At 42.2% G+C, this 16100-nt stretch overlaps 1 protein-coding gene across 10 annotated transcripts in view; it reads right to left on the reverse strand.

The window, feature by feature from the left end:
* Positions 1-16100, reverse strand: part of HECTD4 (HECT domain E3 ubiquitin protein ligase 4) — a 197667-nt gene that overhangs the window by 70087 nt on the left and 111480 nt on the right. For 6 of the 10 annotated variants that reach the window (XM_020979892.2, XM_020979891.2, XM_020979890.2 and 3 more), the window contains 9 exons: positions 15609-15729; positions 14632-14760; positions 12465-12589; positions 8895-9048; positions 8106-8206; positions 6686-6884; positions 2786-2932; positions 1112-1216; positions 185-348 (listed from right to left, as the gene is read on the reverse strand). In XM_020979892.2, coding sequence (XP_020835551.1) covers positions 185-348; positions 1112-1216; positions 2786-2932; positions 6686-6884; positions 8106-8206; positions 8895-9048; positions 12465-12589; positions 14632-14760; positions 15609-15729 — 1245 coding nt within the window. The remainder of the gene's footprint in view (positions 1-184; positions 349-1111; positions 1217-2785; positions 2933-6685; positions 6885-8105; positions 8207-8894; positions 9049-12464; positions 12590-14631; positions 14761-15608; positions 15730-16100) is intronic. The other 4 variants (XM_020979895.2, XM_020979894.2, XM_020979896.2 and 1 more) reach the window with 3 other exon arrangements.

Below are 16100 nucleotides of genomic sequence, written 5' to 3' on the forward strand. Positions count from 1 at the left end.
GGCAGGAGTTTCCCTTGTTCCTAGTATCTAGCATAGTGCCTGACACACAGTAGGTGCCAGTATACGTTGGGTAATAAAATGAAAGGCACAATGATGGCTGAGAAATGAACCCTAAATGCTCTTTTTCTTACTGAAAAATCCCAAATCCTCTCTAAACAAAAGAAGTCAAATTGAAGTCTTTTACCTTTGCAAAAGCTTCGATCTTAACAGCTCTTGGCAGGTTTCCTCTTCTTTGGTAATTTCTGGTCCATTGTATAAGATCCTTAACATGGAACAAGCTAGTACAGATAGACCTAAAGCCAGGTCCACCAAAAAGGGTAATCCTCCTGATACATCCTCCGACGACTCCTGCAAGTGTGGACAGGGGCAAAGCGTGCTCATCAATGCACGTCCATGCATCTCGTTAACCTAGGCTATGTCACGCTGCCTAGAACAGCAGCATCCCCAGGCCCTGGCACTCCCTGAGCCAGCACTGGCCATCGCTGGTGAGGCCCTGCAGTGGCAGAAGCCAAACTCTTTACAGCAGCAACACGGATGGATGATAGATAGAATTTCAATGACCAAAGAGTGCGGCCTCAGCAACATTCTGGGGAAGCAATATACATAACACTATATGTTCATTTCTGGCAAATATCAGCAAAGACTTTGAGGCCCAGGTTCTCTGGGAGCCCGACTTAGGGATGCACCACAATTCCATCTGGCCCCCTCCATTTAGTCCCATTTCACAGGACTTCTGTGGCTTCCTCAACTACATCACCTTCTCCAAGCTGATCTACAGTATGGCCTCGACTCCAGAATCGGTGTCTTATACAATGGTGCTCTGCCACCTGGGAACTAAGGACATGCCATCCACAAGACGTGTAGATTCCCTGGACCCCTGGACGACCAAGTCTGAGTCGGCTTCTCTACAGAAGTCGTAACCTCATCCCTGCCGACTCATCCACCCTCTCCTGCTCAAGTCAAGAGGGTTGATTGGCTCAGTGCCATCAAATGGAGGTAACAGATGAAATAACGGCTCATCCCTGCCCCCACGTCTGCAGATGCAGATGAAATAACCCAGGAGCACAGGAGAAAATGCATCAGACAAACAGCAGTGGTCACATTAGAGTACCTGAGCTCGAACCGTGCAAGCAAAGCCCCACATAGCTTTATCTGGAGTGTTGTGTTCTCGGCCACTTCTCATTTCAAAGGAGAAGGTGACTGTATCCCCTTCCACCTTAAAATTTAAGCGGGGAAAAAGGCACTTTTAAAACAAGACAAAAACAGTTTTCAACAGATCAGTGTGTTTCACAGGCTCACTTCTTGGAAAAGGCCAAAGGCTGAATTCTTTTTAAGAAGTCATTTTCATGTCACTTTCATCCCTTTTCACATGAGCCTCTGGTCTTTAGGGAGACTCTCCTGCCCTACCAGATCCTGGTGCTCGATAGCTATGATGGACCACAACTGCCTAACTGCATGGCTAGAATTGATATGAGAATAAATTCGAATAATGCCAGCAGACTGTTGGTCCCTCTCTTCCTGTGCTACAGGGAAGATTTGCCAGCAGTTTTACTGAGGTCCAGAGGGCAAGCAGAAGGCCTTGGTGCAGCCAACACTAATCAAACACCTGGGGGCAGGCTGCTCAAAGACTCTGTAATGCATCGTGGAGTCAGTCCTTTTCCTTTCCTAGATGGGAATTCACTGGCATAGGGGGGTCTGAAGAAGGAAATTCTTTCTATTAATGCAAAATAGCATCTATTCCACGACTTACAGCCTTGGAGAGCTGTCTGGGGCACTGATCTACCCAGGGCACACAACCAGTACGTGTGAGGGGCGGGTCTTCAGCTCTCCATCCGTCATGCTACACTGTCTCTTACTCATTACTATGAGCACAAATTCAGATGCAGTTAACAACCTAACCGTGGAAAGGGCCGGATGAAGTGGAAGCTCGATCCAAACACCACCACGGAGGATGGCTGGTTTCAGGTTCCCTGAGGTCAGGATGCATCATATCACAACAAAGCTCAGGGGACAAACTCCAAGAGTCTTTCCAGGCTCAAGGGATCAGCTCACCTCACAGTCCTATCTGTAAGTGCTGGTTGATTCAGGAGCCCTAATACTACTAATGGCTAGGTCTGAATCTCACTACATTGAGGATTAGCATTGGCAATGCTCTCTAAAGCCTTGCTAATTAACAGATGCCCAAGTCCCATGTGCCCACTGAATAGGATTTTGACGTGGAAGAGACCTCAGAGGGCATCTGGCCAAACCCCTCATTTTCCAGGTGAGAGACTCAGGCCCAGAGACGTCAGGTGCCCTAGCTCAGGCCCCAAGGATAGTTAAGTACCCAGAACGGTAATCAAACCCAGGGCTTCTGACACCAAGGATCCTGCTTTTTGCATTCTACAACACACTGGTCTCTGAAATTGCCCTGCTGTCCTAGAAGGGGAGGGGAGAATGCTGTGACCCTATCAAACAAGGGTCTCAAGAAGACCCCTGGATCCAGTGGACTATGTGACCTTGACTGACAAGGGATGGGAGGATCATCATAATCTAACTTCGTGAAAAAGGTATGGGGGATCGTTCCTGAAAATAACAAGAGAGATCAGCACTTCGGGGGAAAAGGAGGATCAGCTAGAGAAGACACCTTCATCAGGTAAACCTAACTAAATACTCCTACTTCACAATATGTTCTCATGGCAAACCTCCATCCAAAGAGTGTTACTCTTGATATATGGGCCCAGGGCTAACAACATAAGACTTCATTTTTCTGTTCTATGAAATTATTTGAGCTGTAATACCATACCTTTACTAAGTCTTTTGGCCAGCCAGTTCCTAAGACACTACGGCTGCCATATCCCAGTGTATTGCCTCCATATTCAGCAACCTTCCTACTGTTAGTGTTAGGCCCAGCATAAATCACCAACTTCAAAACAGAAAATATACTGTTAGACTGTAAAAGAAAAACAAAAACAAAATCTACAAATAAAGAGGCCGTAAGAGATTTGTTTCTTAAACAGTTAATAACCAGGCACTGCTGTCAATGTAACAAGACAATCTGCCTAATTCTTTCAAAATATCAAACATTTTAAATCCCAGCATCAATGATTTTACATTAAGCAGTCAGTGCGGGATGCACCCATCACACTGGCTATCGAGCAAACATGTTAACAGTTACTAAAATATAACTCACTGGAGGGACTACAGAATCCCACCTTGGAAAATGAGATATTCCCAGTCACCTAAGCTCTATCTTCTTTTGGCATGCTCAATTCTACTTGTTATTCCATATACACAAACTATTTTTAACTGGCACAATTTTCCCTTCAAACTCTCCCCAAAATGAGCTAACTAAGCAAACACAGATAGAAACATGGTAGCATTTAACTAAAAAACGAATATGAAAGAAGAAATGAGTGCAGGGGAAAAAAAAGCAGCAACAAATTGGAAAATAAACTATAGAGCTGAGGAACACACGTCAGATGGCATAAAAAGGAAGTGCTCTCTGTCTCTCCTCAAATTTCCTTGTACTGATCTGTGTTGATTTTACACTCCTACCTCCCACTCCCTTCCTCCAGCCTCCAGCCCCTGCTCCAGCAGTGACCATTGGGTCCCAGCTCTTTATGTCCTAGGGCTTGGCTTGATAAATTAGACTTAAGACACTGAGCTAGAGGCAAGCATCTTTCTTTGTCTATCATGCATTGATAATATTCTTTATTAAAAGCAGGTCATTTCATTTCACTTTGGGGCCAGAACGGACCTGAATGAAGGACTGAAGGCCCAAGAATGTGCACTGATTTGCCAAAGTTGAGATGTGGAGGAAGTGGAGGAGCAGGGATGTGAACCCTTTCCAATGCTCATATGAGAGCTGGGTTTCTATTAAGCGAAAGTTCTGATTATTTGGCATTCACATTTCTCTAAGAAAGGATTCTCACACTTTTGAACAGAGTAAATCCTGTCTCCTACTAAGCATCGATAATTTCCTGTGACTTCAACATGAGTCAAGTGTCCAGTGGAAGGTGAGATTTAGCCCTGGGTGCTTAAGAGGGCCATAGCATTTCTTATGCTTTGAGATCTTTGGCTGTCAACAGCCGGAGACTGATGGCAAAGTCAATGAGATGGTCAGCTAGGTAATCAGTCTCTGTATTGTGTCTCTTAACACGAACTTCTAGAAAAGACTTCACTACTGAATCATCACAAGATGACTACATTTACATTTTTAAAATTTTTTTTTTTGCTTTTTTTAGGCAATTGGGGTTAAGTGACTTGCCCAGGGTCACACAGCTAGCAAGTATCAAGTGTTTGGTCTGAGGCCGCATTTGAACTCAGGTCCTCCTGACTTCCGGACCGGTGCTCTATCCACTGCGCCACCTAGCTGCCCCAAGATGACTACATTTAAAAGGATAAACAGAATAACACTAATTAAACTAAAAGGGTAATCTTAAAAAGTATAATTTTTAAGAGTCATCTCACTAAAAATCAGAAAAACAGACAGGGTTACAGCAGGCAGAGCTTCTGCCCTCCAGGAAAATGATATAGAACTTTGGACCCCTTCCCAACACTTTTGCATGTTATGTCATCCTATATTTCTATCCAAGATTTCTCGTGCTCAGACTAGTCCACAAGCTCCATGAGAGCAAGTGTTAAGAAGAGTGTTCACTGGGAGTGGGGGTAGGACCCGCATTCTAAGAAGAGCATTGGTAAGTAGGAGAACATTCAGGGAGGCAAGACCAGGATGGTGCATGCATGCCATCTGATGACAAAGCAAAGGAGCTGGGGGTCTTTACCTTGAAGAAGACAAGGTTTAGTGGGCATAAGACAACTGTTTATGAGAATATGAAGGGCTTCTATGTGCAAGAGCGAGCAGACCTGCTCAGTCCGGCTTCCGGAGCGAGAACCAGGAACAACGGGTCAGAGCCGCAGAGGGCCAGATTTCGGCCGCATTCAAGGCAAACCCTGCTCCTAATTCAAGCCCTACAGGACCACGGGCTGCCTCAGGAGACGGGAGGGCCATCTACACTGAAGGCCACTCACTGAGGAGGGCAGAGCGAGGATTCTCGTTCTTGTATAGGTTGAATCAGGGTCAGAAAATGACCTAAGGCTTAGAGCTGGAAGGGACCTCATCCGATCCAACACCTTCATTTTACAGATGAGGAAACGGAGGCCCAAGGAAGTGGAGAGACTTCTCCAGTGTCATAAAAGTAACAAGCGGCAGAACTGGGATTTGAAGCTGAGTCCTCTGACTTTAAATCCAACACTCTTTCCATTACAACAAGATGGAGGTCTCTTCTGACTCTGTCATTCTGTGATTGTGTTGTGTGCAAGCCATGCATATTAATAGGTGTTTCATAGATATTTGGACAAATGAACTGAGAACTTGTTGCAAAGGACCTTCTAAAGGTCATCTAGCTCATGCCCCTGTCTTCGGACAAAGTTGGATCTAGGCTGACACCATAAACCCATTCCTGGTAGATGGGGCTGTATACTATTTAAAAGGAGGTTCTTCAACTTCCTCAGCAGTCTTCTTCTTTTTTTTTTAGTGAGGCAATTGGGATTAAGTGACTTGCCCAGAGTCACACCGCTAGGAAGTATTATGTGTCTGAGGCCAAATTTGAACTCAGGTCCTCCTGACTTCGGGACTGATGCTCTATCCATTGTGCCACCTACTCAGCAGTCTTCTTACACACAGTAGGCACTTAATGAGTGTGTGTCAAATATTACTGAAATGTGTATTGAACCATCTCGTAATGATCACAGTTAAAAATTCTTCCTTCTTATTAATACAACCTTCTTCTGCTACAATTTAAAGCTATTTTTTCTTGTTCGGTCCAGAGCAAATAGAGGTAACAACTGGCTAAGCAACCCTCCCTTTCTCACGTACTTAAAAGCAGTTAAAAGAACCCATCGTTTTTCATCCATAGGCTTGATAATCCCAATTTATTTAGACTCTTCTCATGGGGATCCTATTCTATCCCCTCTGTTTATACTTTTGTCTAGGTAGGACTATAAACCTTAATTTGGAGAAATGTTTCTTCTCAAAGATCTATGTGGCACTGAAAGTGATGGTCGATGAAGTCAGGCACAATCCCCATAAGTAGGTAACCACAGGGATTACCAGCATCCTTCTCTCTCCACATGCACATAGGGAGACTATTTTATGGGAATGGAACCTCATATATCTCTCTGTAGAGGAAGGTCCATGCTCAGAAGAAGGAGACCAAAAGATCCACTTTGGGATCTCCAAAGAAGAATTTCCCTCTTTGTGTCTTAAGGCTCACACACAGAGAGGTCATTTGACGAGTTTTCACAGTATACTTGCAACTTGCCATAAAAAAAAAAATCAATAGCAAATTGGATAGCTGCTCCTGAAAAGCCTATGATTTCTACCACATGGCAGAGAAAAAGGAAAGGCTTTAGAGTCTTAATTTAATTTCAAAACCCTGTTTTTAGTCTGCAAAAGTGATGGTTCTTTAACTCCCTCAATCACTACCCTTCTTGACATTATTTTAGGAAGGATCTCTGTAGAGACATCTGTGGGTAGAAACAAGGTGTCATGAATGGTGACCACTAGCCAAAAAAAAAAAGCACACAAAAAAAACCCTCTCCAAAATAAAATAACAAACAAAGAGAGAAATAAATAAATAAGAAGCATATAGGCAATAAGCACATTCAGCCTAAAAATGTTTCCATACTGGTCCTGACTTACCTTGTCATAGTCATATTGTGAAGAACATCTGCTATCAAATCTCAGATAGAGACAGCGAGCTCCTGGGATGTGGACTGTTTCTTTAAATTTATAATTGTCTCTGACTGGGTGCACTGTTTCCACAGTTTTCCCCGCAGCCCACGGGGCAGGAATCTTTAATCCAGTGAGAAAACCTGGCTCTTCTTTCTCATCCAGCATTCTTAAAACAGAGAAAGAAACCATGATATAGTGTAGCAGCAAGGACCCAAGATTCCAACAAAATCCCCAAATACGTATCCATCCTAATACAGAAGGCTAATGAGATGCTCCCGTGAGGCCACCTAGAAAGATCTCACTGAAAGACTTTACAAAGCGTGCATTGTGATAACACTGGGTTTGTTTGTGATTTAGGAAGGATGCTAACAATGGCAATCAATGGGAAGTACCTGTCCCTGGATCAAAAATCCCTGTAGTTATGGGCTTCAAGAACACGTTTTCTTCTCAAGGGAGAGGTTAGATAGATGTACTGAATGCCAAGGGAACAACTTAACAAACTTTTCTTTTAAAATATCTTATCAAATTTTTATTTACAACACCACTAATGTGAAAATAGGTTTAATAGGAATGTCAATGTATAGCCTATATCCGATTGTGTGCCATCTCGGGGAGGGTGGTGGGGAGGAAGGGGGAGAAAAATTTTAAACTTAAAAGCATATGGAAGTGATTATTGATAAATCAAAATAAATTAATAAAATTAAAAAATAAAATAAAATAAAATACCTTATCAAAAAAATCAAAACCAAAAACCTCCTAAAGTGCTAAAGGACCTACCCAAACCCATTATTTTCCACATATCACAAGCATTAATGTTTTCTAAGACCTCCCTTCAGGATGTAAATCCTACACAAATTAACTTTCATTAATTAACTTTCATTTGCATAAGACAGTAAGAAATCCCCAGCTGTCCACTCTTGTCTATTCTAATCTACTTTACTCATTCTCGTATCATGAAGTAGAGACTGATAGGACCTCATTGCTCAAAATGATCCAATTGTAGTGTTCTCTCATCTGGGCAGATCCTTTTGTGAAAGAGCTCCAGAGAAAAGCAGAACTGACCTTCACCTTAGCTCAGTGGCTGGACTCTTCTCTCAATTCTTTGGGAAATTATTTCCTTACAGAAATCAAATGCACTTAAAAAAAAAACTTTTTCATAAATCTACAAAGCAATTTTACAAACAACCATAAAATTTTGACCCTCCAATCCTTTTCTTTTCCAAGTTACAGTTTCCCTGCCAGGAAACACTGTGAAAGGATAACAAGTTTTCACTAAATAATGATAATGATAATAATAATAATAATAATAATAATAATAATAATAATAATAATAATAATAATGATAAATAAAAGTAGGGGGTTCACTTGACAAAGCAGCATCAATCACCTCTCATCTGGGAACAGCTTGCCCTTCTGATCTGATGTACCACATGGGGAACAGCCCATTTCGGCAAAAACTGGAGACTGAGTTTTAAGCAGCAAGGCCGTCTGAAACACAAAACCCATCATCTTAAATCACACATCCTAATCTCAATAATAATAACAACAGGCCATGAAATGATACAGAGGTTTCTTTCCAAGGAGGTCAGAGTCACACAGATGACCTCATTTGTCCTCCTGAATAAGGGCAGGAGATATTAACTCCATTTTACAAACAAAGAGATAAAGGCACAGAGAATTTAAAGGAATCACTTAAGGTCACCAAAAGCCAAACCTAGAAATAGAACCTGCTGACTCACTCCAGTGATCTTTCTAGCCTGATTTTGTTTTCAGTCAATAAATAATATTATATTACTCAAACCTGTTAACATTATTTTCCTTAATTAAAGTCTACAATGCTATTCAGAGAATACCCTGCCACCAGCAGCTGGCAAGGGCCTAAAGGGATCAGAGGAGATGTTGGGTTTGTAGTCCTACATACACAAAAGAGCGTGAACTCAGCACGCACACATCCACTGCAGGACTCATAAATAAGTTATATGATCGAAGAGAGGAAGAATCACTCAACTATCTAATGATTTTAGATGCCAGCTCATTTTTTAAGACATGAAAACTTCCTTTATCCACCCCTGCCCTCTGTCTCTCTGGTTTCTCCTTGAACTGAATATACTTTCAGTGGAAAACATGCATCTGTTAGTCTAAAACCAATGCCCTCAGTCAGCATCAAAGGCCGTACCTGACTGGTGTAAAGCACCAGCTGTACCAGCTGGGGCATGAGGGCGTCAGCCATTGTCAAAGTCTGTAAGTTTGGGTGCATCAGGGAGGTCAGTAACACAGGAAGAAGGTGACCAAGCATTGTAGCCTTAGTGACTTGTTCCAAGCCTTTTAATCTGCAAAATATCCAAGAAAACACAAAGCCTAAGCCATTTTCAGGAGTGAGGAGGTAAACGAAAGTCATCTGGCATTTATTGGGAAAAGTGTCTATTAAACTCAATCTTACTGAACCCGTTAATTAGGTATGGTTTTACCCAGCAATCTAAATCAACATTAAACATTTTCGACCTTCCTCAAAGGAAGGTGAGAACAGCATACCAGGTAGAAAGTATCATCTTTGCTCAATGACTTTATCAGACAGGTGAGGAGTGAATTCAGTTGCCTTCTAATGAAATTTACTGGGTGTTTTTCTTTTCTTTATTCACAAAAAAACATCAAAACATAAATTCCAACAGGTAAATGGCCACCCTACATGGGCATCACAGCTCTTGAAAGGAGAAACCAAATACTTGTGGAGATTCAGCCATTCCCACCCCAACCCAAGTCCCTTGGCTTCACTGACCACTCAGACAATTCAGGCAGATATTGTGCAGATGAAGGGAAGATTTTAAATGTTACTTGAAAGATCCCCTTTCTTAATCTCTACACCCAGAGAAAGGAATGGAGGCCAGTTTGTATGGGAGTCTCAGAGAAGAGGGAGGTGTTCTATAAATTTTTTTCTAGCCTAAAAACGATATTCATGTCAGAACTAGAAATAGAATTTAGGCTCCCAGTCTTGCACATCAGATTACACCTCCTCCATAGCCTAGGTGTTAGAGTATACCATGGTGGTGCCCATGTACGTGTGTGTGTGTGTGTGTGTGTGTGTGTGTGTGTGTGTGTGTGTGTGTGTGTGTGTGTCTTGCAAGTCTGAGACTTGGGTATACCGTTGTTTTCATTTGTTGTCTTTTTTTAAACAGTATTTTATTTTTTCCAGTTACATGTAAAGACAATTTTTGACATTCATTTAAAAAAAATTTTGAGTTCCAAATTTTCTCCCTTCCTCCCTCCCCTCCCCATTCCCTAAAATGGTAAGCAATTTGATATAGGTTATATATGTTCAATCATATAAAATTATCTCCATATTAGTCAGGTTGTGAAAGAAGAAGGAGACCAAAAGAAAAAGAACACTAAAAAATAAAGTGAAAACTATAATGTTCTTTTTAGAGACTCAATCCTTGGAATTGTCTTAGGACCAGACACGGTGGCAAATAGCAACACGTGAAGAGAAACTGTACTTGTTCTCTGGCCAAAGACTTAACCTTAAAATAAGCAAATCCTTTGGTGCTGAGAATGAATGGAAGGTAAACCAAGGCAGTGACCTGAACAGTGAGGACTAAGACATCTCTTCAATACATGATTGTGAAAACATTTTTAGTACACTATATACGTAGATCATTTGTTCAACTTTACTTGTTTTTTAATAGATACTAGAATCTATTTCAGAGTACCAAGCCAAGTCAGAGCCACGAATAATCATCTTTTCCTAGGCTTTGATTACGTAGACACTCCCTTCGCTAGGGTCCCACTCACTCCACCCCCTCACCATGCCTGTGCTGTGCAAGGCTGGATGGCCCAGAGCTCTCCAAGCCTGTGCAAGTGGAACACTGACTCTGGGAGGACCAACCAACCAATCGATAGGTCTGTATTTCCTAAGCACCTAATATGTGCCTGGAACTGTGCTAGGCAATGGGGATAGAAATACAAAGAAACAATCCCTACTCTCACTGATCACACACTGGTAGCCGGCTGGCACAGTGGATAGAACACTGGGCCTGGCATCTGGAAGACTTGAGCTCAAATCCCACCTCACACACTAAATAGCCATGTGATCCTAGGCAAGTCGCTTAACTTCTGCCTCAGTTTCCTTAGCTCTAAAACAGAGATAATAATAGTTACTACCTCCCAGGATTGTTTTGAGGGTCAAATGAGATAATAATTGTTAAGAATTTAATACAGTGACTGACACATAGTAAGCGCTATATAAATGTCAGCTGCTATTATTGTGATTGTTATTATTATTATTTTACCAAATTTGAAAGGTTTCCAGCAAAGACCAGGTCATATGGCTGTCATCAAAGGACCAGACCTGTCACCTCAATAGGCTCACCCCTAGAAGGCCATCCACCTGGTGGTGAAATTTTTTGGCCAAAGAAACGAATAAAGATGGTTTACTAAGGTGCAGCAGAGTTGAAATCTATGATAGTCAAAAAAGCACCCACAGCAATGAAAAGTGAAATCTTCTGAATTTCTGAAATATTAGCCATTTGCATCACTGGTAATGTCTTCTTTCTCATCAGGAAGTACATATTATTTGGAGTTTGACTGCAAAGGGTACTGTGCTGGGTGATATTTTAAGAAAAGGAAATTTAGGGAAAGCCCAGTTGTCAGATCATTACAAAGAAGGTGACAAATGGCATTCCATGTGGCAAAAATAAAAGATTCCTATTATTACACTGACTCAGCCATCCCACAATGAGATTAATTTAGGGGCTTCTTTTGTTTGAGAGTTAAAAAAAAAAGGAAGCCTGGACAAATTGTGGACGAAACAATGGATGATTGCCCTAGAGTAGAGAAAAGAAAACTGAGGGAAGGCTGAAAAACTGCCGTGTCTAGGGCACCCATAAGGGAGAGGGATTAGACTGGTTCTATGTGGCCCCAGAGGGAAGAACTGGGAAAAGTGGACAGAAGCTATGCCAAGGCAGACTGGGGCTCGGAGTGAGGAAGATCTGGCTCATCAGAAGTGTGTCAAGGTGGAATAGCAGCCTCACTGGAGACCTCTGAGCAGAGGTCAGATGGTCATTGCCAGAGAGGCTACAAAGGAGATTATTGTTAAGGTACTGGTTGAACCAGATGGCCTCAGAAGTCCCTTCCAATTCTGAGATTCCACAGCAATGTCTATCCCAGGAAGAGGCAAGAGAGGAGGACTTTAATGAGGAAACAGGACACTTTTTAAAGGGAATAAGAGAAAGGAACCTACCAGCAAGAAATCCAGGCTGGGGGCTGAAAGTAGGGGTAAGACAACAGGCAGCAGGGACAGTGAGACAGCCCCTTTAAGAGTGGCATCACATGAGGGACAGGGAGGGCAAAAATTCCTTTAATAGTGTGGCACTGTGGCCCACCTGTCCGCTCCATCCAGCCCCAATCATGCCTGCACACTGGACCAAAGTTCCTCTTGCCTTGTTCTATTTATAACTCTGACCATGGACACCGAATGTGTTTCCAGTTGGTGTCAGATGATTTTGCCGAACTTCTTCTTTTGTTAAAAGGACAGATTATATTGGGTAGGGGGCATGGCAGGTGGCACTGAGAGATAAAAGGCATCAATAAAACCTAGGTTCTACTATCTTTAGATTTCAGTTCCTGCTCTTTGGGGAGTTCATCACCAAGATCGCCTCTTATACAAACAGATGACACTGCTGTTCAGTTGGCTGCCACTTTCCAAGCCAGTCCTTCCACCTCCTTGGCCTTACTGATCCTCAGTGCTGCTCACCTCTGGTCCCGGTCAGCTATGTCACTGTTCAGGAGTGCAGTTGTGACTTGCTGAAGCATTTCTAGAACTTCATCACATCCAGTTAGGATTTGGGTAGCAAGAGCCAAAATACTGGCCTTTAGCTCCTAGGTACAAAATGTCACAGTGTTAGACTTAACATTCTGATGAATATACTGACAAGTGAAAATGAAAAAGAAAAATGTATGCTTCCAAATTAAATAATGTGGTGGACAGGGGCAGCCCAAAGCAGAAAACTCCGCTAGGACTTCAAGTGGCCATTGGATTTGGGATGCTACGCCCCGCATTTCACAGAGGGGTACATCAAGTCCCTAGAGAGGAAAGGCACTGCCCCCATCCCATCCAGCACAAGAGGGCTGCTGGTTGCCAGCCAAGGAACTGCACGGGTGGAAGACGGCCTTAGGTGGTATGAGGATAGCTAAGGAGAAAAACACAACAGTGAAAGGTGTTATGTATAGGGAAAGGGTACAGAAGGTGAATAAAATGAGACAAATACACAACAGTTCTGTAACAATACAATTTAGCTTTTACTTAATACCTCACACTCAATACACTTGAAAACAGACAAAAGACTCAGCTGAGGTAGCAGACAGTTAAAGACTATTAAAAAGTCAAAAAAGCTATTCTTGAGATTGTGGGAGAACTATGAGTAGATTCTGGACAAAGGGTTACAATTTCAAAGCTCATTGAAAAATTTAGCTCTTTTCTATTTTCTCTAGAAAACCATAGCTAAGCCTGCCCTCTACATAGAAATCTCTACTTTTCTTTAGAAATGCCATGTTACAAGCCCTAAGTGGAGATGGTACACACTGGCCTCATGATTACTCTTTCAATGTATAAATAACAAAACAGTTGAACTTTGACTCTTTTTAGACACTCAAAGAGAAGACTACTTTTATGTTAGGAATTTTCTGGGGCTCTTTTTCATTAGATTAACTTTAAAACTTCAGTTTAAAAAAAAAGTAATGTTAATGACTGTATCATAGCTTTGGGTGACAATCACTGCATTCGGTCTTCTTGTTGTTTGGGAGATTTGACCAAAACTGGCTTCAAAAGCATTGAATGCAGTTTATTATATCCAGCTCCCTAGCCCCCAAATGTCACAATGACTTGGACACAGGCTACCCCTGAATGCTGGCTGCATCCCCACAGTGAGATTCCTTTGAAAGGAAAAAAATATACAATGAAAAATAAAACAGATTCTAAGCTGCAATCCATAATATAGCTGCTTCCAATTTTTATATACGTTCTATTTGGAGGGAGAAATCCCCCTATATCCAAATTAATGTTGCATCAAGATAAATCAGTGCTAGATGTATGATTTACATGGAATTTATGTCAGAACGCTTTCAGCAGAAATAAAGAAAAGGGATGCTGCAAGGACTTTTACCTTTAATTTTCCAGGGAGTTGTTTATGGGTGGGACATTTTTTTAAGGGAGGGAAGAATTTTTAGGATTGAACAGATCAGTCACCTAGTTAAATCTTCCCCAAATGATAAAACTCAACATAAAGATGCCAACAAAAAGTCCAAGCTTCTGTTGAAATGATATAATTACTGCAATAACAATCGTTGGCTTATTCTAATTGCTATTTTAGGACAAATTATTGGATATTTGTTTTAGATGACAATTTCCAGAAAATAATTACAGAAAAGTTGAGATGAATTATGAATTCAGAAAAAAAAAAACCGAATGGCTCAACAAAGAGATTATGAAAAGGAAGCTAAGCATCCTTTGCAACAAAGGTACCTGCATTACAAGAGGACAGGACACAAACAAACTTCTCTGAATGTTTCATGTCTACAGTGTCTCACTCCCAGCCTGACTGGGGCACATGACTTTTAGGAGCATAGGGCATCACCTACAAAGCCCGGGATTTTTCTGTTTCTTTCTATACTCCTGGACAGGAAGGTGAAGGCAGGAATCATCAAACAGGCCAACTGGGATGCCACATGACAACAGTGTCACAAACATACTAGCAATACAGCAACAGCATGAAAACCTCTGCGATGCTCAAGGCACTACTATCCTCTTGTGAAGAATGCACCAACATGGCAAGAGTGGCCACTGAGTCACACAGAGATGCAGCCAGTTAAGCAGCGCCCTACACACTGGAGAAAGCCTCATTAGAATAAAGCTTGGTGTTTACCTGTACCTTCAATGTCTCTCCCTGCAAGGAACTGTCACTGTCATCGTTTTCATCGGGCTTAATCAAAACCGTGTTACTGAGAAGGTGGTTCTGTACTGCCATCAGATAGCGCAGGCAGGAGGAAGCGGCCTTTAATACAAATAAGGGCAACTGGAATGAGCTAAATGTTACTGAAAACACAGAAGATGCAAAATCCTTTAGAAAAGTTCAGACAAGCAAAGGAGAGAAGGGCAACATACAAGACAAATCCCAAATCACTTGTTTAAACAAGCTGTTTCAAAGAGTCCATGTGCTGACGTCACTGATCTGCCGAACCTCCTTCACTCACTGCTGACATCTCACCCTGTCCCCTGCTCCAATCACTCAGGACAATGAACTGATTTCATCAATTTAGGCCTGGTGTGGAGATGCCCTCCACTGCTCCAGACAGCAGATTATCCAGGAGGTGCCTGGCACAGAGGGGCTGAGGGAGCTGCCCACTTCTCCCAGCCGGGCTGTACAGAGCCAGCCTTCCACACAAGTGTTCCGGCTCCCCAGCACTAAATCACGCTGCATGTTACGTGTCCCCTTTTCTTCCTGTCCTCCTGGTAATTCTCCCTGCCTTCCTCCCATCACCAATTCTAACAAGTGCTCTCTAGTGCCTGTTTCCTTTGACTGAGCAGACTAGGTTCATTTGTGTGGTGGTACCAAATGAAAAACCTGCCTCTCAAAGCAGGAAAAGCTCATTAGTGAGCAGTGAGGAACAAGACCCCCTCCCGATTCAGCTGTGAGTCACTGCACCGGGGATTCAGGGAAGACACAGGCCGTTTGGAGAAAATGGGCGCTCCACGGCCTAACCAAAAGGTTCTCACCCCACTGACAGTTGAGGCCTGCTTCTAACTTCTCTCTCACATTATGCACAATGTGCCTAAACTTGGCAGAATTGAAAGAAGGCAGCTCAAGAAAACCCTGCTTTCATGAAATGCAATTTTACTTACAGGCACCGTTGAAAGAAGTCTTTGAAAATCATCTTTAGAGACTGTTTGGCACTTGGTGATTAAGATACAGGATTCTCGAACAACAATCTTCAGAATGTAGTGCAAAAGTTCATCATTTAGTCTTTAAAATGCAGGAAAAATGTAACAGTAAAATGTCGATGGCTTATCAGTTAAAGGACACATTTCACACAATTGGTAAGCCCTGAGAAACCACACTGCAGATAAAAAAAGACTCACTTAACTGACCTCACAACCAAATAATGCTCATTTGCCAAACCAACATTCACGGCAAAGGCACCAAAAGGAAAGAAACGCGTGGCACCAGAGATGTTCCCATCGACCTAGGACAGGGTATCGTCCACAACAGCGTAAGTTAGAGATCAGTCACCTATAGCCCACAGGCCAAGTCTAGCACTCTACCTGTTGTGTATGGCCTAGGAGATAATACCAGTTTTTACATTTTAAAACAGTTTCACTGAAAGCCGTACAAAC

The sequence above is a fragment of the Phascolarctos cinereus genome, unplaced genomic scaffold (assembly GCF_003287225.1).
Source record: "Phascolarctos cinereus isolate Bilbo 61053 unplaced genomic scaffold, phaCin_HiC Scaffold_4;HRSCAF=312, whole genome shotgun sequence".
NCBI classification, from domain to species: Eukaryota; Metazoa; Chordata; class Mammalia; order Diprotodontia; family Phascolarctidae; genus Phascolarctos; species Phascolarctos cinereus.